We start from the raw sequence: 26,706 nt of genomic DNA on the forward strand, positions 1-26,706 counted from the left end.
GGATTCATTAGCTGTGGAAAATAATGCCACAAATCCCGACCGTGCCGCAAGTCTCCGGCTTCGCTCGGCCGTAATCAGAGACGAGGCATGTGGTTCCAATTAGTGTAATGCGTCACTGGTTCGACACTATTGGAAGTGGAAATGACTACAATCTGGCTGAGTTGACCGTTACGGTGGCATCGAGGTGACTCGCCCGACTAGCACCATGCAACTGGAAGAAACCAAGCGACGACAACAGCATAATCCAAAGAACATTTTCCAACAATAACCAAACTCAACCAGAACCTAAAAGTAATAAGAATAGTGATGGAGAAGAAACAAACATCATCAAAAACTTTACATCACTTACGTGAAGACGATGCATCTCATCTTGGCCAGGATTATGACTCTGTATACGTGAATCTAAATCACGTGAAACAAAGAATGAAAAGAACAATCACAATCAAAGATTTATCAGTGAAGGATTACAGGATTGAAAACAAAACTAAACTCCTCCATCAGGAATGCTCAGGATATTGAGAGATTGTGCTTCATGGAAACATCAGAGGATTGACAGATAAACTCATCACGGCATTCCATGAGATGAAACAACACAAGTAAATACATCATCAATGTTTAAAACACAGCACTTCACATTTATCCAATGAAATATGTACCACACAAACTTTCACCAAAGTCGTGGTATTTAACATCCTGATGGGCCGTGTCGGTGCCAGTGAAGAATTCTAACCATCAAGGGTTTGGTGAGGAATTCTAGGATAGAGCCAGGGACAGATTGCCCATCTTTGTTTTTTCCTTCCATTGAACGTTACCATCCATCCATCCGTCCATTGGGACCATAGTCTGTGCAGAGCGTCGGTGCTGCCATTGAACCTCACCATCCATCTTTATCATGACATATTCAAACTGATAATATGCCAAAAGCAAACTGCTGCATACTAAACTTCCGGTCAACAAACAAGACTCCTCCTTTTAACAGTTACCAACCAATCATAAGATGAGGAGGGCATGGGTGAACTCGACTCAAAATGAAAATGGACAAGCATGTGCAGCCTTCATTTTTCTGGGGAACCCAATTCTGAAGTGAACAGTTACCCTTCAATATCTCCATTGTTGGCTAAATTGTAAAAGGCTTTCAACTGAAACCATGAGCATTCAAATTATTGCTTTTCCTCGTTATTACTTCCATTGCCGAAGGTGGACAGAGGTGATGTATTCACCCCTGTTTGTATGTGAGCACGATATCCCAAAAAGTTATGCATGGATCTGGATGAAACGTGGTGGAGAGGTTGGGTGTGTATAGCAAGGACAAATTGATTAGATTTTGATGAATATCTGGACATGAGTATTTTTTTTTTTTTTTAAGTGATACTTCACCACTGAGCGTTGGGGCCAAATATATTTGAAAAAACTTGTGGATGGGTTATGACAAAACAAAGTGGATGAATTGTGTGGGTGACAAGAACAAACCGATTAGATTTTGGTTCAGATCCGGATCCAGGTCTGACCTATCAGTGGGATACAGAACGTAAACTGTTCAGCCTGGCAGAGGTATGCACCCTACCATGCACCAGTCTGGTTCATCCACATCTTGACCCATGACCAGCATGGTACCTTCTTGGCTGAAACCTGTTGAACGAGTCGAAACTCTATATACAGAAAATGGTCTCCTGCCAAAGGGAACGTCAAAATCAACCAAACACACAGATAAACGACCAAATTCAAAGTGCCCTGACAACACAAGAAGATACCAACAATTACCCTCCCCCCCAACAAGTCTGAAACAAACCCTAAAAAGGAATGAGAAATTACCATTGCAGTTCAGGTGTTGCAAGATCATGAACAACTTCCCAGTTTCAGCTCCTCAAACAAGCTTTTTTGGTTGGTGATAAGTTTGGATAGCCAACAGCATGATGGCACTTCAGCCAGTCCAGGAAAGATGGAGTGCAGTCCTGGTGAAAAGAAAGATTGGTCTTGAATGAAAGGAAGAGTTGCTAAGACCCAGATCTATCCTGATAGTTGACCATCAGTAACATCGTTTTCATGTAGATGACACACATATGGACAACAGGTCACACTAGTATTAAAGAAACATCAGTGATGAACAAATCAACACCATCAGGTGGTTGTCGTTGTGAAAATATTACCTCAGCATAGTGTGCAAGTCAAAGTATGATCCAAAGAACATTTTAAATCAAGAACTAAAATTGACCAGAACCCAAAAGTAATACAAATGGAGATGTATTCTAACATCATCAATAACTTTATATCACTTACATGAGGACGATGAATCTCGACTTGGCCAGGATTCTCTGTATACATGAATCTATATCATGTGAGACAAAGAATGAAAACAATCACAATCAAATATCTATTGTGAGTGAAGGATTACAGGATTGAAAACAAAACTAAACTCATCCATCAGGAATGCTCAGGATATTGAGAGATTGTGCTTCATGGAAACATCAGAGGATTGACAGATAAATTCATCACAGCACTCCATGAGATGAAGCAACACAAGTGAATACAAAATCAATGGTTAAAGCACAGCATTTCACATTCATCAAGAGAAATATGTACCACAAAAAAATGTTCACTGTTCGAAGTGGTGGTTCAAACATCCTGTTCGGCCATGTACATACTTTGAAACGTAAGCTAAACATTCAGGGTTCAGTGAGGAATTCTAGGATGGAGCCAGGGTGAGACCCACCATCTTTGTTTTCCTTATATTGAATCTTACCATCCGTCTATATCACGACATATTCCAACTGAAAATATGCCGAACGCATACCAACCTACAGGTCAACAAACAAGACTTCCTATTTTTATCAATGACCAACCATAAGATGAGGGGGGTAATGGTGAATTTGATTTGAAACTCGGAGGAGCATTCGGTAGACTGCAAAACCTCCGCAGCCAATACTGCTAGGTCACTCAAGTAAACCTGATATCCTAATCATTCAATTTGACGTCAACAGTGCTCACAGAGTTATAGTTTGCAACTTTCCCTTTTACATACTCAATTCATTCGTCATAACTAGATTCCTTGAGACAGAAATTGATTTTACGTGGATATATCCACCTGAAGTTCCAAAATCAGCTGCAATTACAATTTTGGCATGGTTTTTGTTGGAAATCACTTATAACATGTCAAAATGCAAAAAAAAAAAAAATAAAAAATAAAAAATGGAAATTTTGTGGAAAAAAAAAGTTGCAAAAATGTTTTTTTCTCGAATAATTTTTTTTTTGGGGGGGGGGGGGGTTAGAAATCACTTAAAACACGTAGAAATACAAAAAAAAATTCAAATATTTTTTCAAAATGGCCGGCAGTGGGGTCATATTGGATTTTGGACCAAGTCCAAAATCTAATGGCATGATCCGTGGACCATACCTAATCCCCCCACCAAGTTTCGTCGAAATCCGTCAAGGAGTTTTTCCGTAATACTGTTCACAAACACACAAACAGAAAGGGGTGAAAACAGTAACCTCCGGCGGAGGCTAACTCGAGGGGGAGCACTCGGGAGAGTGCAAAACCTCCGCCGCCAATACTGCTGGGTCACTCAAGTGAACCTTATATCTTATTCATTAAATATGATGTCAACAGTGCTGACAGTTATAGTTCTTTTCTCCAACATTTTTTTGGGGGGGGGGTAGGAGGGGTTGGAAATCACTTAAAGCATGTAGAAATGCAAAAAAAAAATTTCTCTAACAATTTTTTTTGGGGGGGGGGCCAAGTACAAAATTTAATGGCATGATCCTTGAACCATACCTAACCCCCCCCCCCACCAAGTTTCGTTGAAATACGTCGAGGAGTTTTTCCGTAATACTGTTCACAAACAAACAAACAAACAGAAAGGGGTGAAAACAGTTACCTCCATCCATCTTCGAAGATGGCGGAGGTTAATAAAAACGGAGCAGCGTGTGGAACCTCCATTTCCCTGGGGAAACCAATTCCTAAGTAAACAATTCTGATATCGCCATTGTCGGCCAAATTGTAAAAGCACTACAATTGTAGACTGTCCAACTGTGAGATCTCTGAAGGTAATGGCTCCCCAAGAAAAAGAAAAAAAAAAACAAGTGACCATTGAAATTATTGCCACCACCACCAAAGGAAGATGGATTTTATATCATCACCCGTCTGTTTGTCTGAGCACGATATCTCAAAAAAGTTATGGACAAAATTCAGAGGAAATTTGATGGACAGGTTAGGTGGGTGACAAGGACAAATTGATTATATTTTGGTGAAGATCAGGATACAGATATGACAATTTATTAAGCAATTCTTCACAATTGAGAGATGGGGCCAAAAACTATATATAGCACAATATTTCAAAAAGCTGTGGACAGGTTATAACAAAACTTGGTAGACGAGTTGTGGAGGTGACAAGAACAAGCCAATTAAATTTTAGTTTGAGCTACCCAACCAATTTTTTTTTCTGAAAACCACTGAGAATCAATCATGGTCGAATTTGAAGAGAAAATAATTTGAGTGTCCAAAAAAAGCCCGAGTATGTCGATTTTCGATTTTGCCAGTTCGATCACATCTGCAATCCATATTGATCTGAACGGCGGTCTACATTGAGAAACGGTGCAGGTTGAGTTCAGATTCCGATACCGATTCCAGTCATTAGCAACTGATTGTTCTCAGAACATTGAAAGTGATCAGTGGGGATTTTGAAGAATCTATTGGAGACAAAATTAGTGATGGAAATGCTTTCAGGGGATTATGGAGCCGAATTGTTTTGAGCCTTGTGCGAGCGATTCAGAGGAAGAAGGCACAAGTGTTCGTGAAGATGAAAATGCCGGTCATATGATAATGACAATTCAGTTGGGTTTGATTTTCTGTTCAATTAACGGTTTATGAGGAAGGGATTTTGTATTAATTGATATAATTGGTTTACAAATTTCTCGAGCACAAATACCAGTCATCGCCCGACAGCTCAGGCACCGCCCAGTACACTCGGACATCGCAGACAAAACAGGCGAATGCTTTGTCCCAACATCACAGGCTGGCCATGTGTCTTGTCTGTTACAGGACCGTTCCGTTCCATACTATTCCGCAGCACCATTTGTATCTGTGCCGTGTCCCACAATCATGTCCATGAGGTATCGATGTCCCTCCCCAGTGGATGGGGATTGTGGTGTGTATGTGGGAGTGATGATTGTGAAGGGGTGGGGGTGAGGGGTATGGAATGGTGGTGAGTATTGTGGTGTGATTGTGGGAGTGATGCTTGTGAAGGGGTGGGGGTGAGGGGTATGGGATGGTGGTGAGTATCATAGCTTGCATTTTGACGGGGCCGATCGGCCTCGCCACCATGATCGACCCGTTGGTCGATTTTCAGGGGGTCATTTTATCGGCCCCGTAAAATTAAGCTGTGAAAATTTTTTTTTTAATTTAAAAAAGAAAAAAAAAAGGCAAAGATTACCGGTATGGCAAAACAAAACACCTTTGTTCAACACCATTGGTCTCCTTTTGGATGTGAGAAACGGAAAATGACATGGTTGAAGCCATCTCCACAGATGATGAGAATACTGTTGTGTTTGACTTATCTTCAGGTAGCTCAGGGGATGAATCTCTTTCACAATTATCTGATGAGTCTGATTATAGTGACTTTTGGGGGTTTCTGCCTGAAGATTTACATCAATACTAAACCTACTAAAGTTAATTAGTATTTGGCAGAATGTACTGAACACATGTAACTGTTATGTTATTGGACTGGAGAGAGAGAGATACTTGCAGAAAATTAGTTTTGTTGAGACAGAAATGCATCAATTAACTCATGAAATTTGCGACTGTTCAGATTTTTTTTTGGTCATTCAGCTTTGCAGCGAATAAAGTATTAAATTTGTTACGAGAATAAATCTTTTGACATTATTACTATGTTACTGGTGGATCCAGGTGTGGACATTCAAGTACAACCTACATGACAAGGTAATGGCAGTGAAAAGTCAAGATTTATCCCCATGTATATGTTGAACACAGTGGGCTACTCTAGTCCAGGGGGAGAAATGGGTTGGACTTGTGTACGTAATACTTGAATGGTCCCAGTTCAATGGCATACATGAAATGTATTGTACCGGCACATCATTCATGCAAATTGTCAGAGCATTTGTCATTACAGGTAATAATCCACAACAACAAAGACAACTTAGTTATAATACTTTTTAATGAAAAGGATTGTGCAAAAGTACTGTGCTTGAGCAGAAAGTTCTGTTTCTCAGAACTTTGTGTTTGGCCCCAAGAAGGGCCGTTTAAGGTACATTTTGAAATTACATAGTTAGGATTAGGCTTAGTTTATTCAGATTCTTTGACAGTTCAGTTTGTACGGACATTGGTCAATTTGGACCACATGTTAAAACAACTTACTAAAGCTAATTCACAAGATTTTGAAGCAATTTTAAAAATCAGCCCCGTGGGCAAAAATCAGCCTCCTCACCCCACATGACGAGGCCGAATTATTAGCCCCGTCCGATTTTGAAACGCAAGTCCTGGAGTATTGTGGTGTGATGCTTGTGGGGTAATTGTGGGGGGATCCTGAAAGTCCAAAGTGAAATCCTCTTGAAGTAGATGATGCATGCATACTTTCTCTCCACTACAGACAGTGGTTCATTTGATTTGGAGAAATGTGTTGATAACTGATAATTACTCACACAAGGTACACAAGTCTAAACCTCACATACACAAACACGGTCTCATCACAAGGCACAAAAATCTACCAAACATACAGATAAATGACAGTGAATTGAAATCGCACTTGCAACACAAGATACCAATGATTTCCCCCAACAAGTCCAAAACAAAGCCATGAAGGAAAGAGAAATTACGAGAGCGGTTCAGGTGTTGCAACATCATCAACAACTTCCAGTTGCGGCTCCTCAAACAAGCTTTTGCGGTTGTGATAAGTTTGGATAGCCAACAGCATGATGGCACTTCAGCCAGTCCAGGAAAGATACAATGTGAAGTGTAGTCCTGGTGGAAAAAAAAAAAAAAAAAAAAAAACCGGTCTTGAACAAAAGGAAAAGTGTTACCAATCACCAGATCTATCCGTATCGTTGACCATGAGTTATCGTTCTAAAGTAGATGACACAGATGGTCACAACAGATCACTTTCATTTTACAAACACATCACTTATGAACAAATTATCACTGTCAGGTAGATGTCGTGACGATCCTTCCAGTTGTAGAACATTAACTTAACATCATGGGCAAGCCAAAGTATAATCCAAAGAACATTTCACAGAAATGGTAATAACCAAACACAAAGAAAACCCAGAAACAATATGAATAGGAATGCACAAGGAACGCATTCCAACATAATCACTAACTTTATATCACTTGCATAAGGAGGATGCATCTCAACTTGGCCTGGATTCTCTGTATACATGAATCTATATCAAGTGAGACAAAGAATGAAAACAATCACAATCAAATATCTATTATCAGTGAAGGATTACAGGATTGGAAAAAACAAAACTAAACTCCATCAGGAATGCTCAGCATATTGAGAGATTGTGCTTCATGGAAACATCAGAGGATTGACAGATAAACTCATCACGGCACTCCATAAGATGAAGTAACACAAGTAAATACATCATCAATGTTTAAAACACAGCATTTCACATTCATCCACTTAAATATGTACCACACAAACTTTCACTGGACCAAGTCGTTATTTTTAACATCCTGTTCGTCCGTGTGTACAATCCTAACCATCGAGGGTTCGTTGAGGAATTCTGGGTTAGAGCCAGGGTTAAATCCACCATCTTTGTTTCCCTACCATTAAACCTTACCATCCTTCTGTATCACGACATATTCTCACTGAAAATATGCCTCATGCAAACTGGTGCGTACTTAGCTACAGGTCAACAAGCAAGACTTCCTATTTTTATCAGTTACCAATCAACCATAAGATGAGGGGGGTGGGGTTAATGGTGAACTCTATTCAAAAGAATAGGACCACTGGACCTGTAGCATATCTGAGCCCTGGCCTAATGTTGGAACTGAAATTTGGTGACATTCTGACTGGTGCGTCTAGAGAAGAAGATTTTAAAAGAAATTTACTAAGTCGGCCATTTTGACCGACTTAAATTCACATGTCCGGAACGAGCTTTGCAATCCCTGCAACCAGTCAGGAGGGGAACGTTGCTGCCAAATTTCAGCCGGATCGGCCCAGCGGTTTGACCGGAGAAGTCGAAATAGGAGACGGACAAATGGAGCGTGATGAATGATGACAACACCTTATCAGGAATTTAAATTCCAAATAAGCTAATAAAAACAGACGAGCATATATGCAGCCTACATTTTCCTGGGAAACCAATTCTGACATAACCAGTTACCCTTCAATATCCCCATTATTGGCCAAATTGTAAAAAGACTATACATGAAAACTTTCCAGCTGAGAGATCTCTGAAGGAAATGCACCCTGATAAAAAGCAAAAACAAGTGACCATTTAAATTATCGTCTCCACCACCAAAGGTGGACAGAGGTTAGGTATTCATCCCTGTTTATCTTCGAGCACAATATCCCCAAAAAGTTATTGACGGATTCAGACTAAACTTGTTGGATAGGTTGGGTGTGTGATGAGGATGACTTCATTACGTTTTAGTGAATATGCAGATTCAGATCTGGACACAATAATTTTTAAGCGATTCTTCATCAGAGTGATAGGGCCAAAAACGATTATATAGCATGATATCTCAAAACATGGATGGATTTTGACAAAAGTTGATGGGTGAGTTGGTTGGTGACAAGTACAAGCCAATTCGATTTTGGTTAAGGTCTGGATGCAAATCTGGCCCATCAGTGGAATATAAAATGCAAACTGTTCAGCCTGGTGGAATTATGCGCTCTACCGAGTGGCATTCTGGTTCATCCATGCGTTTTGCCACGACCATTGTGGTACCTCATCAGCTGGAACCGAGTTCACGAGTCTAAACTTTGACAGAAACTTCACTGATGAACAAATGATCACCGTCAGGTAGTTGTGACAATTAAGTTTGCATTGTATGCAAGTCAAAGTGCAATGTAAGGAACATTTTACATCAATGACTAAAATCGACCAGAACCCAAAAGGAATACAAACAGAGATGAACAAGGAACGCATTCAAACATAATCACTAACTTTATATCACTTACATGAAGATGTTACATCTTGACTTGGCCAACATTCTCTGTATATACATATATATATATATATATATATATATATATATATATATATATATATATATATATATATATATATATATATATATATATATATATATATATATATATATTGTTGCGGATTCGCGCCTGCCGGCGTGCGAACGGCCACGTAACTCGAATCGCGGCACGTCGCCCACCGGACGGACAATCCAGTCGTGACCCTCTCGGACTAACGCCGGGAACCAGTCACGGGTGGACCTTTCGGTCTCACCGCGATCGAGCCAATCGGCCCCCGCTTGGGATAGGGTTGCTCGCCAAATTCGACCTACCTAAGTACCCACGCGGAGGGTAGACCGGGCGATCGCACCTCGCCACAGGTCGACTTCGGACACGGGCCACTTAAGCGACCCGTTCCGTACTATCGGGATAACCGAGCGGTGTTATTCGTCGACCTCGACGGTTCGATTAATTATCGGGCGTCTTAGCCCAGGACCAACCCTTTACGTGAAGCAAGATGAGGATTCAATGAAAGAAATGACGAAGCGAAGCGGGAAACAGTTCAACACAAAGCACATTTATTCGCGATGAACGGAAAGCACACATATTCAATTCCACCAAAAGCACATAGAAAAGAGGAAGACAAAAAGCAAATGCGACAATGCAGATCTAATACCGATTACGCGAGCACACGGCAACACTTATACAATTTTACTTCACAGACGGCGCCGACAACACACATTCCCAAAGCAAAAGAAAAGAGAACCACCCTCCAGGATGAGGGGGTAGGCGGGCCTGGGGCCGAGACCGTGTCGGGCCTACCCGTCTGGTGATGAGACGCGGAGCGGCGGTGGTGCCTCAACTCCGCGGGCCTCGCGGACAGTGTCTGGTAGGGGGTGGGAAGGGGGCCCCCTTGGTCGCACTATCTCAGCGCGGGGGGAAACAGGAGGGGGTTGCTGATGCTCGGGGAAAGGAGGATTTTTACCCTGTCTCGGGTCCCGCGACGAGCGTCTCCACCTCGACCAGGTCGCGCCGTCGGCCTCCCTGGTGTGCAGCTCCCGGCACCGACGCGAGCACCCCCTCGTCTGCCTTCGCCGCCTCTCCACAGCTCCGTCCTCTTCGCTCCGACTCCAACTCCGAACTCTTCCTCCTGCGAACTCCCTGCTTCTCAACTTCCACTCTTCCTCCTGCGAACTCCCACTACGACCTTTTCTGATGAACGCAGCCGCTTATATAAGCCCCGTGGCTTCGCCTTTGACCCCCTGCCTTCGACCTTTCACCTCGCTCCCCATTGGCCCGAGAAAAAGTGGGCGTGAATGCTTTTTGATCCATGAATTTGCATATAGCGACCGCCCTCCAACGCCCTGGAGGCGGGGCCAAATCGCCCCTCGCTCACCGATTGGACGGAACAAAAGTGGGCGTGTCGTTTTTGATCCGTTTTTCTGCGGAAAGTCCGTGATGTTTTGTACACGCTGTTCGGTGCGCGCCCTGCACGAGTCCAATACCGGTACCCACAAGCGGCGCAAGAACGGTGGCGATGCGACGGTTGCGAGGTGTGACGGTAAAGGTCGTGGCTGTTGTGGTGAAGCGGCGTTGTGGTGGGTGGTTGATGTTGTGATGACTGTTGAGACGTGGTTGGTGGTGGTAATAATGGCGGTTGGTCCAAAATAAAGATAGTAAAAGAAAAACGGCTATCCTGAAGAGTCGCAGCACGCATGAATGACATTTATTCCCACTAGACCACGGGTTTGGGCCTAACTACACATATACTTACCGAGATATCTCACCTAAGGGACCTGAATGGTGGTTTGCGAATTTGGTCAACCACAACAATATATATATATATATATATATATATATATATATATATATATATATATATATATATATATATATATATATATATATATATACATATACATATACATACATATACATATATATATACATACATATACATACATATACATACATATACATACATATACATACATATACATACATATACATACATATACATACATATACATACATATACATACATATACATACATATACATACATATACATACATACATATATATATATATATATATATATATATATATATATACATATACATATACACACGAGGTCCGTCAAAAAAGTAACGGGACTGACTTTAAAGAAATTTTATTCCAAAAAAAAAATTGAAATCACAGCTTGTTCCCTTCAAAATAGTTTCCCTCCAGTCTAACACGCTTGTCCATCCTCTTCTTCCATGCTTCAATGCACCCCCGGAAGGCTTCTTCTGGAATCCTACAGAGCTCCGTCGTCACGGCCCTTTTGATTGCCTCCACATCAGGAAATCGGGTCCCCTTGATCACCCCCTTGAGCTTGGGGAAATAGGAAAAAAAATCACAAGGGGCCAAGTCTGGCGAATATGGGGTTCCTCCAGAGTTGGCACGTTCCTCTCCGCCAGAAACTGTCGGATGCCAAGGGCACTGTGAGCACGGGCGTTGTCATGGTGGAGCACCCAGGAGTTGTTCTCCCACAGATCCCTCTCCTCTTGTCCCGGACTGATCTCCTTTCACACGTATTGATTCACTGTTTGACCCTGTGGTGTAAACTCGAAGTGGACGATGCCCTTGATGTCAGAAAACGCGATGAGCATCACCTTGACCTTCGACTTTGACATCGTTGCTTTCTTTGGTCTTTTCCACTGATGACTGCAGTTTGGTCTCAGGATCGTATTCAAATATCCATGATTCATCGCCAGTAATGACTCTCCTGAGCAGTTCTGGATCGTCCTCGAGGTGCTCGATAATGTCTTGACAGACAGTGACTCTGCCGTTTTTGGTCCTCGGACAACAACTTGGGGAGCATCTTTGCGCACACCTTGCGCATTTCGAGATTTTCAGAGATAATCCTCTAGACAGCGTCCTTGATGATGGAAAGTTACTCAGCAATCATCCGCACCGCGAGTCGACGATCTGTGTGCACCATCTGCTTTACACGCTCGATGTTGTCTGCCATTCTGCTCGTTGAAGGTCTTCCAGACCGTTTCTAGTCTTCAACCTCCTCACGTCCCTCTTTGAACCTCTTGTGCTATTCAAATGCACGTGTACGTGACATCGTTTCTTCCCCATAGACTTGCTGCAGCATTGCGAAGGGATCTGAAGGTGTTTTGCCAAGCTTGGCAAGAAACTTCAGATTGGTTCTCTGCTCACGACTCATAGCGCGACGACTCAGACCAGACAACGTGTAAAGCACGACCTGTAAAAAAAAATCACACAATGAGCGCAGTCAACCATCACCAATTCTATATATTGCTCGAATGTTGCGAAAGACTGTGACGCAACCCGTTCCTTCAAGTTGTGTAAGTGGAGCACACAGCAGGCTCAGTCCTGTTACTTTTTCGACAGACCTTTTATATATGAATCCATAATCATATAAAACAAAGAATGAAAAGAGCAATCACAATCAGATATTGCGAAACGCCTCCAATCAGGAATGCTGAGGATATTGAGAGATTGTGCTTCATGGAAACATCAGAGGATTGACAGATAAACTAATCACGGCACTCCATGAGATGAAGTAACACAAGTCAATACATCATCAATGTTTAAAACACAGCATTTCACATTCATCCATTTAAATATATCTACCACACAAACTTTCACCAGACTTTAACATCCTATTAAACCTTCTACCTGGTCCTGAACAATCGCAACCATCGAGGATTCGGTGAGGAATTCGAGGAGAGAGAGCCATCCATCGTCAGTGTAACAATGCATTCCCACATCCCCCTCTTCCAAATGACGTCCATGTTTCTTGTTGCCGATTTGAAGATTTACAAACAAAATGTAACAATGACAACACAATGGTTGATATTCCTTCCACACAACCCGATTGTACTGCATCTTATTACCTTCGCATTCTGCGAAAGGTTATGTTTTGGTTGGCGTGTATTTATTTATTTATTTGTAATCTTGTGATTCGTATAACTCAAAAAGTATTAAACCGAATTGCATGAAATTTGGTGGGATGATTGGTTATTAGCCAGGAAGCATTCGATTAGATTTTGGGATCGTTCGGGTCAAAGGTCAAGGTCAAGAAAAGGTCAAAATCGTCTTTTTACGATAACACGGTCAATTTTTATTCAATTTGCATGCAACTAACGCCAAAATGTTCAGAATTCAACGCCTCATCTTGTGATATGCAATATGACACAATGACGCCCATACTCTTGTTACCGGTTAGGGGTCAAAGGTCAGGGGGGTCACGACCTTGAAAAATATGTGGTTTTTGTCATAACGCGGTCAATTCTTGTCCGCTTTGCATGAACCCAGCACCAAAATGTTCAAAATTTAATGCCCAATCTTGTGACACAATGACGTCATAACATGTCACCGGTTAGGGTAAAATGTCGGGGGGGGGGGGGTCACGCCCTTGAAAAATATGTGGTTTTCAGCATAACTCAGTCAATTCTTATTCGATTTGCATGAAACCAGCAAACGAGATTACCTTCTCTTGTTGAAACGTTGTATTCACCGAGCTTGCGAGTGAAGACTCGCCAAAACGACGTGAGTTGATTGTTGTTTAGTCCGTAGCCCCTGAAAGTCGGGGGGGGGGGGTCATGACATTATAGATATGTGGTTTGTGTCATAACACCACTCATACCAAGAACAAAAAAGTAGTGGCGGCGAAGGTATGCGCTCTATGAGTGCCCGTTCTAGTTTACTCATATAACATCAGACATTGTATTTTGAACTCAAGAAAAAAAAAATTAAAAACGTTTCAGAATTATATCCCACAATTCCTTGCCGGGAACGTGACGTCATTCTGGTTCGAGGATACAGTATGTACTGTACAACCATTTAACTGTTTCCAAGATTGGAATGATTATGAGCAGTGCCAATTTGTCACCACCAAAGCGCCATCTTTGGAGGTCCACTCGTCGAAAATATATTTCGACTGGCGAGATGAATTCGAGGGAGACCTTGAATATCAATTACGAGTTTAAATTCGATGAGAACACTTTTTTCCACACAAATATAACACACAAGGAGGGCCGCGGTGAATCATTAACTGGGCAGAGCAACATGGCGGCGTGTGCGGTGGCGACACGATGGAGCGTGCAATGTGAATAGCCCTAATCATTCCAGTCTTATGTGCAGTTCAATTGATATAACGAACACAAAATGGTGAGATTTTAAATTTCCACGCGTTATACACACCACATTCAATCATCCTAATCACCACCCCTCTTCTTGTGGTGATGAGCAATGAATGACTGCTATTTATTGCAGCATCATGGCCGATTCCCCCTGTTAATCCAAGTACAGTGCTGCATTATGAACGATTTTTTTTTTCAAAAAAAATAAACATTGTGATTATACAATTAGAAAACATCATTGCAGAGCTGACTATCCTACGCGACCTTTAACCAACTATAACCACCAACAGCAGCAGAAACCCTCGTAAACAGCGTTTCGTTTGTTAACACATCGCTTCACTCAGAACAAACATTAATTTCGTTGCAGTTCGTCTCAATGACTCGCAATGCGGTCATCTTCATCCTGATGAAGTAGCACATGTTATTACATGGAAGGAATGAGGAACGAACCAAACACATTTCACCTCAGAATTCATCGCACACAATCTGAAGGGAAAACCAACATTTTGAATTCAGAATTATTATTCAAACGATACCATAAAAGCAACGAAGCAAATGATGTGAGAAACGACAAGCAACGATTTGTCACCACGTTTCTCAAAATGGCCGTCAATTCCATGCGAGTCCCCAATTGGTCAGAAACGGGATGCGCGCTGCAGTAATCATGTCTGTGATTGGTTGGTTCGAACATTTTTTTTTTTAAACGAGAACAAGGCTTTCCCGTCTCTCCTTTGATAACCATCTATCTGGTACGTACGCAGATGTGTTCCTTCTTTACACATCATCGGGCATTTAAAAAAAAAAAATCAAAAAAATCAATTTAGTCGCGTGCGTACCTGACAAAACGGCCCGTTTACACGTCACATCTCGCTTCAAGTACGAAACATCCCTTCTCAATTTACCTTTCACCATCGAACATGCCAGCACAGTTCCACCACGTGTCCGCTGACAGTATGAGAGGCAGGAGAGCACACTGCAGAGTAACTTGAAGAAACCTCATCATCGTTTGTCCTCTCCGGTTGTTCCGATGCCGTGACGCACGGAAATTAAATTATATTTAAACAGTTCATTGGAACCCATCGTTATTTGTCGCAAACGAACACGAGTTGCTCGACAAAAGGCCATCTTGTTAAGAAGGGGTGGTGATTAAAGTGTGGGCGGGAACCCTGACTGTTCGGTGCTGAAGGGAACGTCTAATTATTACGTACACAGATTATAGCAGGAACTTTCTTTGTCTCCAAACTTGTCTCAAATAGTTAAAAGTTTTCTTTTTCAGTGCAAGCTTCAAAGTTTAAATTGAGAATGTCTGATATAACTTGTTTATTGAAATAAATCCAATCCTTTCGTTAATGGTGTCTCCGCTTCGCAGGACGCACGTGGTGGCAGACTCGGTCATGTGCGAGTTTTCTCATTGACGTGCACAACAGCAAGTTCACGCCAATCAACTTAAATCTAATGTACGTACGAAGGGACCCTGGGTACCCTAATCACGAACGCAAAATTTGGGAGATCGGTCAAACCATTTTTGATTCTACAAGATGGACGGAGGTTGATTTCACTCCTGTTAATGTCTGAGCAGAATATCTCAAAAAGTTGTGGACGGATTCAGACGAAACTTGGTGGATGAGTTGGATCGGCAACAATAACAAGCTGATGAAGTGTTGATTCAGGTCTGGATGTAAATCTTGTCTATCAGTGGGATAACCAGAGAGTTGGTGTCAAAGCCACCCAATGCTCGCCTGTTTATACATTTATGGTTTTTAAAAGACTAGTCTAATAATATTTTTTATAAAGCATTGCAGTGAAGTCTGATCCAAATAATTTTAAAGCAATATATGTATATTGTAATCAGTAAAAAAGTGGTATATAAAAACATTAGAAAGGAAAAAAAAACTTTAACGGTGATGTGCTACAAAAAAAAGTTCAAAACAGGTCAAAATTTAAAACATTTGAAATTATTAATTTCAACTTCACCACATCGATAATATACCTCAAAGGAACCTCCATGCCAAATATCAGCATCCTAGTACACATATTAAATGAATGGCAAGCTTCTAAATAACTTGCACCAAAAACTTTAACGTTGATGTGCGACAAAAATGTTAAGTTCAAAACAGGTCAAAAATGTAAAACATTTGAAATTGTATTTTAATTTCAACTTCACTACATCAATAATATACCCAAAGGAACCTCCATGCCAAATATTAAATGAATGGCAAGCTTCTAAATAACTTGCACCAAAAACTTTAACATTTTCACGCTCACGCTGATGCTCACGCCAGGGGTATCGCTATAGCTCTCTTCTTCGAACAGGCGAGCTAAAAACCACAAACTGTTCAGCCTGGTTTGTCCATCACCCCCTTCCAATGATTTAGTGGACAGACAGACAGATAGACATGTCAAATCGCTGAGACGTTTAGATCGGTCCTACCCATGCAGTGCAAATGCTTGTCGTACACAATGACGGAATAGAGACACCCTCGATTCCTGTTTCGAGAGTGAACAAGTGGGGTTCAATAAACATTCTGCAGGGTTGACCGAGTCCCTTTTTCCCTCCCCACGGAAGCATTAGTCCTTCAACTTTTAATATTCGGTACTTGCACTAATTAATCAGTCATTGTATCTGCTCCTTCATTCTCGTTGCCCCACTGAATTAGTCACCAAGTCCTCTTAATCACCTGTGACAGGCAGCGCACAATTAGTCAATCGTCCTATGCAGATTTGTCGTGTTTCTCCTTGATGAACCTCCACAAAGTTAACTGGAGTCCTTAACACATTCATTAAAAAAAAAAAAAAACACTTTTCCTCGATGGGGGAGTCAGGAAGTGTCAAGTAAGACATCACATGATACGGTGCTCATCTATGTCGGAATCACTCAATTCATTCACAAATTATGGAGACCAGGGTTTCAACTGAAGATTTTTCATATTGGTCCACACGATGGCAAACCCACTGGCTCTTTAATATCGACTTTCTCAGAAACTGGTCACCAGCAACACACCTTTCTTCTTGTCCTTCATACCTTGTTTCAAAAGGCCGAAGACAGACTTGCAGGCCACCCTGTTCATTGAACAGATGGTGTCAATCACAGTCAAAGACAATGATTTTCAAACTTGCCCCAACCCCATTTTTTCCTGCTACCATAGCATGCTATAATTTCAAACTACGGATTCAACTGGTTGCTGGTAAATGCAAGTTACCCACAAATTCCCTCCAAATTGGAGGAATAGGGAGTGCGGAAAATTACAATAATGTTGCACAACCCCAAGGAATGGGAATTAAAGGCTGCAATATATCTGATCAGACTATAAAAACACAGTATTACATGGAAGTAATAATTGGTATAAAAGTTAAAGGACATAACATAAGCAGAGGAAAAGAAGCAGGTTACGATAGTAATTACAAGAAAAAAAAATGCACACCTTTCATCGAATAGAACCCGGTAGACAGATGACAAGCAAATATACACCTTAAAATTTCTTCATTTCATCTGTATAACGCAGTTTTAGTCGGTGATTTGTACTAATATTTAACAATTTATTTGCAGAAACAAGTTCCTGGGTCTTGTACAACAATCAACTATGCCTCGAATCCAGGGAGCACACAAACTTTGATTTTAAAAGACGACAAATTGTTGACCAATTGGAAGGTGGAGTCAGCCAGCATCAAATCGCTCAAAACTTTGCCATTCCACTTTCTACTGTCAATTGAGTGATTGTGCAATTCACCTGCGAAGGCAAGGAATCCACAGCTTCCCGTTCTGGTCAACCTGGGCCCTCAGAAAGGTGTCTTCGAGCTGTCAAGCGGTCCATTGAAAAAAACTCCCCATAGCAAGGCAGCAGATGTTGCAGATGAGGTCCAAGTTGGCTCAAGAACTGCCATGCGGGTACCTTCATCAACTGGGTTACGATAGGAGAACAGCTCAGAGAAAACCTCCTGAGACCAGCTAACATTCAAAGGAGAAAGAAATGGGCTGATGAGATGGCCAACAAACCCTTGGAGTTTTGGCAAACTAATTTTTTCAGATGAGTACCAATGTGCTCAATTTCTGACAGTGGATGCATATGGGTCTGGAGACTTCCCAGTCAAGAGTTCTCTTTGAACCGATTGCTGCCAATTGTCAAACACGGTGGTTTTTCAGTGATGGTTTGAGGAGCAATCTGGAGCGCTGGTCAGTCAGACCTTATCGAGTGTGTTGGCAACATCAACTCTACAACACACATTTCTATCCTTGAGGATGTACGTCTCCCTGTCTTCTCCACTGATCAGATGGTCATAAACAACACTCTGTTCATGGAAGATGAAACACAAACAACACTCCATGCCACTGCAAAAACAGACCAAAGAATGGCAGGAGAGAAATGGGATCAAGTGACTTCCATGGCCAAGTAAGTCTCCTGACATGAACCCCATTGGAACACTTCTGGGCCATATTGGATCGAGCTGTGTGCAAAAATTCCAAGAAACCAACATCAAGGGCAGAATTGCTAACCCTTTTCCATGAAGCCTGGGCAGAAATCCGACAAGAGAAAATTTCAGAACTCATTAGTTCTATGCCTGAAAGAGGAAAAGTATTTAAATCTGCAAATGGAAAGTCCACCAAATATGAGTGTATGCATTAAAATGGATCAAATGTTCAACAAATAAATATTTAAATCATGGTGTCTATTTACTTCTGTCATGTCTCTGTACATCAAGTATGAGCAAACATGTCCCTCAATGGATTAACTATCCCCATGCAAAGGATAAACCCAGGAGCATAAAAAATATTTAAGATTGAACCATTAATATGATCTTTGCAAATGTGGTGGTGACGGCACAGAACCAAGCATTTAATCAGTCATACTCTTCCTAAAATATATCTGCAAGCGTGCACATGTTAAAATCCATCTGAGTAAAATGAAATGCAACAAAAAGTAGGGGTTGAGAGACTGGAGATCAATATAGCACCAATACGAACAAAATTGTGCACATGGAGGCATTCCCCCATTTCCATAATACAACCGTCAGTGTGAAAAAGGCTTTATATATCAAAATGAAAGTTATTTTCGTCACTATTGAGGAATGTATGGACATTAGCACAAGGTATAGGATACATATATATATATATATATACATACATACGTATATACATACATATATACATACATACACACACAGTCATGCGCCACTTAACGACGGGGTTACGTTCTGAGAAACGCGTCGTTAAGCGATGTCGTCGTTGTGCGAACATTTTTTTTTTTTTTTCATTTTCGAACATCGTACCAACACAAACCTAGACACCTAAGCTATAATGGTGTAGCCTATTGCTCCTTGGATACAAACCTGTACAGCATGTTACTATGCTGAATACTGTCAGCAATTGTAACACACATCCAAGAGAGACGGAAGACACGTTAGTTTTACCTTTGTGCTGTTCATGACGGTCATCGGTGTTGTTAGCAGCAGCTTACAATCTCCTCTCGCATTGATTATAGAGAGGTGAATAAATAGCGTTTGGATTTTATAAATATGTAATCATTGCATCGATGTTATAATTTAAAAATGAAGAAACGAGCACCTGTCAATTGTGATTATATATATATATATATATATATATATATATATATATATATATATATATATATATATATATATATATATATATATATATATATATATATATATATATATATATATATATATATGAGAACAGTGCGATTGTTTTAACAACATAAAAAGCTTCACTAAAAATAAATGAGTTTCAATTTCGACTAACAACAACAATTTATTCGTGGAATTCTTCAATTCAAAGGTAATTTACTTACTAGAAGGTAAACGTGCAAACATTTGTTCAGTTTGAAAGCCGATTTCCTTGAATCCCGATTTAGCACGACCTTGATTTTTTCGTGATGACATTTTATGGACCTCAATGATTGCATTATAACAGGGCCACACTGTCGTTTATCATTATGAGGTATTATGTACTGTACAGTGTACATAATTGTACGTGCTATTTTTTATACGACTGGCACACGTCAGCTACATCACTCAGCAATAGGAATTTTTCAGCTACTTTTTTTTTTTTTTCCAGAGCTGGCAGATCCGTCGTATATGCGATCCGTCGTTAAGCGACGCATGACTGTGTGTATATTATATATACATATATATATATACACACACACACACACACACACACACACACACACACACACACACACACACACACACACACACACACACACACACACACACACACACACACACACACACACACACACACACACACACACACACACACACACACACAGTTCAGAGCCTTTTGAGAGTTCTTCAACCCTCATGGTAATCACAGACCCTTCCAATTTTATTTTAAAGCTTACTGTATGAAGCATTTAACAATAAAATAAAATAAATGTATACTCCAGATCATACACAACTCTTTAATATCTGTGTCCCCCCCCCCTCTCACAACTGCCAATTACGCACATCTTCAATAGCCCAAGCAGGTTTCCCCTTTCTTATGATATGAATAAAACGACCACCGTTTGAGAGAATGCAAATTCGAACTTCAAAAACAGAATTATGGCCACTGTGTGTACAGCAGCAAATTACCAAACAATTGCTTTGGCAGCAGTCACATCATCCAGACCATCAGCAGTGAAACAACTTTTCACATTCAATCAGATACCCAACACACTAGTCATGGCCACCTTCACAGTACATTTTGATGGAACATGAAGAACGAAAAAAATAAAAGTAAACCCGACATTCAAATTTCCTTTTGCAAATTAAAATCGAAACACGTACATTGGCAAACCAATTTATTATCGAAAAAAAATAATAATAAAAAGTTTCATTATCGATGTATCCAACAGCAGTTATTTACAAAGAAAATCATAATGGTGATGGTTTCTTCAAAAGCACAGCTACAATGGCACCCCCCCCTCCCCTCCAGCACAGTTTTTCAAACTTTACAAGCTGCAGGAGCTACTCAGACACAGAGCTCTTTCTTTTCTTCTTCTTCCTCTTCTTATCTGGAGTAGGCAAACCAGTCTCAAACGAGTCATCGACAGCCTCAGACAAGACGCTCGATCTTTTCCTGCTGCCCAAGGAAAAGACCTCACCGGAGCCATTATCTTCTACAAACTCCCGTTTCATTTTTTTCTTCAGACTGCCCTCTGGCACCTGGTCACACCCAGAAAGCAGAATGCAAGGTTAAAGAACCAAATTGAACTGCTGAACCAAAGCAAAGCAGCCTCATCCCAATGTTAATGGAGAAGAAAAATGCAAAAAAAGTGAAACTTTTGATTAAATCAGACACAGACAGACAAACAAAATATGATGGCAAGGGGGGAGGTGGCACGCTTTGCAGCCTTCCTCTCTGGGACAGATGGGACCGAAGACCACAATGAGGACGGTAGCTTCGGTGGGACAGAGAACCACACATGCGGCGCCCAGTGACACACCATACAACATGCATTTGCGACACTGCCTACGCTCACAGCTTGGTAGGCTCCGTTGACTCCCTCCGGACAAGGACTAGAGACCGAGCTTTGGCAACTCCCTTTTGCTGGCTTACTCCCGCAGGACGAACGGGACCTAGCTTCGGTGGGATTGAAGACCTCGCCAAATTCAACAGCTTCGATGGGGAAGAAGACGGAGCCAAAAACGGCAGCTTCGATGGGTCCTGAGGACCACACATATGGCACCCAGTATCATGCTGATCGACATGCATTTGGGACGTGGTCTGGCCATGCACCCTGGAGGGTTTCAATCAACTCCATCCCACCGAGGACGAGTGGGATCGAACACAATGCTGAATACAACAGCCTTAATGAGGCCAATGACCGTGTTTGTAGAGTCCCGTATCAGACTAATAGACATGCGTTTGAGATGCAGTTAAACTGTGTAGCTTGATGCACTTTGTCGACTCCCTCATGCAGAGTATGGATTGGACCGAGCTTCGGCGGACGAACCACTGGTCATCATGTTCGGGCAAGTTGAGGGTGTCCCTGGGCGGGATGGGGTGAACCCTGGAGGTCACACGGAGCAACATCACTACCAAGCATATGGATGGGGAAGCGGAGCGAGAATGAGACGGCTTGGTCCACGAGTCATGGTTCCTTGCTCAGGTGGAGATGAGTTCTTTGAGACGAGGGAAGTGTCCTTTCGGTTTTGCACCCACAGACAGAGACAGACAGACAGACAGACAGACACACACACACACACACACACACACACCTCATTGTTCACTTCGACTTCTTCCAACGTTGGCATTTGCAGAACCATTTCTGCCTCCGCAGCAGATTCAGCCCTTCGCTTCCTTTTCAACTCCTTTTTCAACTTCTTCGCTCGCTTGCGTTTCAACTCCGTTACCACAAGTGATGCCTGAGGGCACAAAAATAACCACAAAACCATCTTCAAGTTTTACCTTTCTTTGCATAGACCAGAGCCCCCAAAAAAACATAAAATAAAATAAAACTATACTGTACTCCACTGTTAATGTTTTATTTTCATAAAAGCTGTTTATTCCGATGACCCAAATACGTCTTGGATATCATCGGTGAATTAAAAAGAAAAATTAAAACCCAGCCTGAGAGTGTGCAACCACTCACGACTTACACACAGTTTCAAGTCTTTTTACACAAGTGCGTGTGCGTGTGTGTGCGTGTGCGTGTGCGTGTGCGTGTGCACATAATAAATAACTTTTTTAAAACCCTCAATAGAAATTACAGGAGATAAACTTCCTGGTATAACGAACCTCAACCACGGCTTCCCTCATAACATCAGTGTTCTTTCGTGGAGTTTGCCCCGTCTCGTAAAAGGTGAGCCGTTCCTCAACCTGCAGACGCAGCTTCTCCCCAAACACATTTGTCAGCATATCTGGAACAAACAAAAACATGTGAATCAGATTGCACCAGCACTTATTTCACAAAATATTCACTTCATGTCCCCACAACTTGAACTGAAGGCAATCATTACGAGTTGACGTGGACATTTATTGGAGAAATTGTGAAAATAATTATCTGCCGAAACTGTGCAATTAATATTTACTGCGAGCACTGAACAAGTTATACAGGGAGTCACAACGATAGTCAAAGTATTTAAAGAAATAAAAGGATGGCATCTGTGCCTTTGTCTGAAATGTTTCCCATATCCTCTCTCCCCACTTTGTGCGGTAACCAAATTTATTCAGCACAAGTCTTTCAATTCTGTTCAAAACATCGAAATTTACAAGCAACTTATCCTTTTATTCACTTTGACTCAAAGATAAACGTTTCTCAAAGCATTCACCCAGCTGGATGACATCATGGTCTGTGAATCCTCAAGCCCAACTGTTGCAGGATTTTATTACAACCCTCCCATCCTATAAAAACCCATACCATCCCACCACCTGTGCTTGACAGGCATGTCCGTTAGTTCTGAATAAAACCTTGATGGCCAACATCATTGTGTGCGCCATGGAATGGAGGTACATAAAATGATCCCCTTCATTACAAACCAATTAGCAATGTCATGGAAACCATCATTGCAGTTGATATGAAACCCCCTCTCCAATAGCCTCATCTCAGATCACCAATTTGAATTCAGACCAATCCAGTCTACCTAGGGCATGGTACTTCTACTCACCCAACGGATGGAGGCCCTTAATGTCAGATGAGATCAGAGCAGTCTCTCTGGACATATCTCATGCTTGCAATGCAGTTTCAACTCGTGAACTATGTCATCTCGGGCCAACTCCACACGTGGCTTACTGACATCTTACCAACTGGCTGGCGACCAACGTAGCAAACGCGCGGCACTTAACGAATCCTTTAATCTCCTCTCCCTGTCAAGGCTGGTGTGCCCCAAAGCAGTGTTCTGGGCCCAGTCCTATTCCTGTGATCTGACTCTGGAACATCCCCTTTATTTACAGATGATTCCACCCTCTGCCATGACATATTTCATCCTTCATCCTTCAGACAGGCAAGCATCAGCTTCTTCAGATCTTGACAAAAAAAACACAAACTGGTCAAACACTTCAAATAAGTCTTTTAACTTTGACAAATCTCACTCACTCTCTCTCTCCGAAAGGACTGACTGTCTCACGTGACCATTACAGCAGAGGCCCTGGAACATGACTGGAGGAAGCGAGATGATTTATTGAAGAATGATCTGGGATGTGGCTTGGACCCATCATTTCATGCCAAAGCTAATCAGCATGGTGTCACATTCTTGTCCCCACAATAATGAATAAATAAATTTTTTAAAAGTTTCCACCATCAGCCAGGATGATTATGATGAGTACATCAGGACCTTAACAGCAGAATTCCATGAATCAGGGGAAACCCATCGGTGCACAGCAAGAGCAACTTCCTACAGAAGTCAGAAAACCAATGAGCAGACAAATCAGGAAGCAGTCTCAGGGCTAGACTTTACTGCACAATGACATTCACCTTCAAACAGCAAATGTGACCACGACAAATTGAGTAGAGATCGTTTGGGAATTTCCAAATCATCTATCGATCTATTACTAAAACTCTCATCTTGTATACATGTATGTATGTATGTATGTATGTATGTATGTATGTATGTATGTATGTATGTATGTTTCCAAAATACAGCAAAAACAGTACACGATAGCGCAAAAATTTTAGGGCCACCTTACTCACCATTCTCCTGCGGTGTGCAGTATCAAGTTTTGTTAAAATCAGGCAAAGAAAAAATTATTTAAGAAATCAATTCCCGATTCAGTCAAGTCCTCTTCAGGAGAATTTTATCAATGCAAACAACCTCAGCGGTATAGTTCACTGGAGCTTTTTTTTTCTTGAAATGATTTATTTAAAAATCTCAAACATTTCACATAGACAAAGAACAATTTATTTTTAAGCATAAAATAAACATCACCATTTTGATCTCATACTTCCACGTTCATTAATAAATAAAATTGTGTTTCGAAGATTACGCAAAATAATTTATTCGACTTTCTTTTCTCCATTTTTCTTTTCTTCACATTGACACGCAATATCAAGTTTCGTTCAAATCGGACAACGGAAAATTAAAAAAATCAATTCACGATTCAGTCAAGTACTCTTCGGGATAATTTGATCAATGCAAACAACCTCAGCAGTATTGTTCGCTATCTTTGTTTTTTTTCTTGAATTTTTTTTTTTTTAATCAACCGCTGTCACAACAACGGGTTCACGAGTTGTCTTGTTCGCCATAAAATTCACATTTGTCACAGTGCAATTTTCATTTATTTGGAACACTTGAAGAACATCGAGATGGCAGTTAAAGAAGCATCGAGATGTCGAAGCACGTGTCCCAAAACGGCTGCGTTCCCACTCCAAAGGATTTATGCGCAGAAGCCATCAAACCAGTGACTGACATCGATGCAGCAAGTGTATATGCTAACACGTAGCAGTTGTTGAGAAATTAGTGAATATTAACCAAGTTCTTGAAACCTTTTGACTTTTGAGAACGGTGTTTCTGTTTTTAAGAGGGGGGGCCACTTTTGCTGACAAGGCATCAGTGTGAGAGCCACCACACAACCTGCAGGACTCCATAATGGCTGCTATTTGGCCCCGCCCCCACATATTCTTCTTTGTTGTGGTTAACTGCGCTGCAATCATTGTTTGTATACTCCAACCATATCCTGATGTAGTGATGTTACTTTTATGCTTCACGTTTGAACACTCATTTGAAACCATTGTGTCAATTTGATAGCATTTAAGGTGGAATATGATGGGGTGTTTTCACATTTGTGTACTATCGGCCACACGTCAAGAGCCGCACTTTAGGTCATCAGGGGGTTGTCAGTGACTCGGGCAATGAAGAGTTCTAGAATAATTAAAAGTCACACATTTTCAAACTACCTTCGTGCTTTAAGAATATTTCCAAATTTGCGTGCCAAAAAAAAAAAAAAAAAAAAAAAAAAAAAAAAAAAATTTATATATATATATATATATATATATATATATATATATATATATATATATATATATATATATATATATATATATATATATTGTCAGCATTCACCAGGTGAAATGTACGCAAAAACATTTGCAAGTGACTATTCACAAAATTGTACCAAATTTATACACGCACACACAGTAAACCCTCGCAGTCCGCTGGGTTACGTTCCTCTAAACTTCCATGAACAGCGAAATCGCAAACGAGGAACAGTTTATAACATGCAAGTCAATGAGATTTATTCCAGCTTCCCAAAATAAGTCCAAAAATCATAAATAAATAATAATAAAAAAGACATTTAATTGAAAACAACAATTGAGTAAAATAAGATAAAACAAGGAAGATTTACCACCAATAAGAAGGCTTTACTGCTTGTAGTACCGTTGGTGGGTAGCCCTGGTCAGTTCTGCTTGAACATAACCATGGCATGGAGGTAGCCGATTAATTTCCCAGGAGCGACCCACA

At 41.1% G+C, this 26,706-nt stretch overlaps 2 protein-coding genes across 18 annotated transcripts in view; both read right to left on the reverse strand.

The window, feature by feature from the left end:
- The window catches only part of LOC147015744 (uncharacterized), a 42,535-nt gene extending 27,085 nt beyond the window's left edge, over positions 1–15,450 (reverse strand). For 3 of the 16 annotated variants that reach the window (XM_085848235.1, XM_085848237.1, XM_085848236.1), the window contains exons 1-7: positions 14,841–15,167; positions 13,653–13,741; positions 7,327–7,389; positions 6,826–6,970; positions 2,278–2,326; positions 1,813–1,952; positions 350–402 (exon numbers count right to left, since the gene is read on the reverse strand). Coding sequence is in view for 1 of the 16 variants with exons in the window: in XM_085848247.1 (XP_085704373.1) it covers positions 1,922–1,952; positions 2,278–2,326; positions 13,653–13,741; positions 15,207–15,307 (270 nt within the window). In the remaining 15 variants the exon portion in view is untranslated. Of the gene's footprint in view, positions 1–349; positions 403–1,812; positions 1,953–2,277; positions 2,327–6,825; positions 6,971–7,326; positions 7,390–13,652; positions 13,742–14,840; positions 15,170–15,206 lie in introns of those variants that run through there. The other 13 variants (XM_085848244.1, XM_085848243.1, XR_015049816.1 and 10 more) reach the window with 12 other exon arrangements.
- Positions 15,451–20,312: 4,862 nt separating this feature from the next.
- NOP56 (NOP56 ribonucleoprotein) overlaps positions 20,313–26,706 on the reverse strand; it is a 37,584-nt gene continuing 31,190 nt past the window's right edge. For both annotated transcript variants that reach the window (XM_085848222.1, XM_085848221.1), the window contains 3 exons: positions 23,048–23,169; positions 22,528–22,674; positions 20,313–21,471 (listed from right to left, as the gene is read on the reverse strand). In XM_085848222.1, the coding sequence (XP_085704348.1) occupies positions 21,274–21,471; positions 22,528–22,674; positions 23,048–23,169 (467 nt within the window). In that variant the 3' untranslated portion in view covers positions 20,313–21,273. The remainder of the gene's footprint in view (positions 21,472–22,527; positions 22,675–23,047; positions 23,170–26,706) is intronic.

The sequence above is a fragment of the Eptatretus burgeri genome, chromosome 12 (genome assembly GCF_056783735.1).
Source record: "Eptatretus burgeri isolate ZD-2024b chromosome 12, Ebu_testis_v1, whole genome shotgun sequence".
Taxonomy (NCBI): domain Eukaryota; kingdom Metazoa; phylum Chordata; class Myxini; order Myxiniformes; family Myxinidae; genus Eptatretus; species Eptatretus burgeri.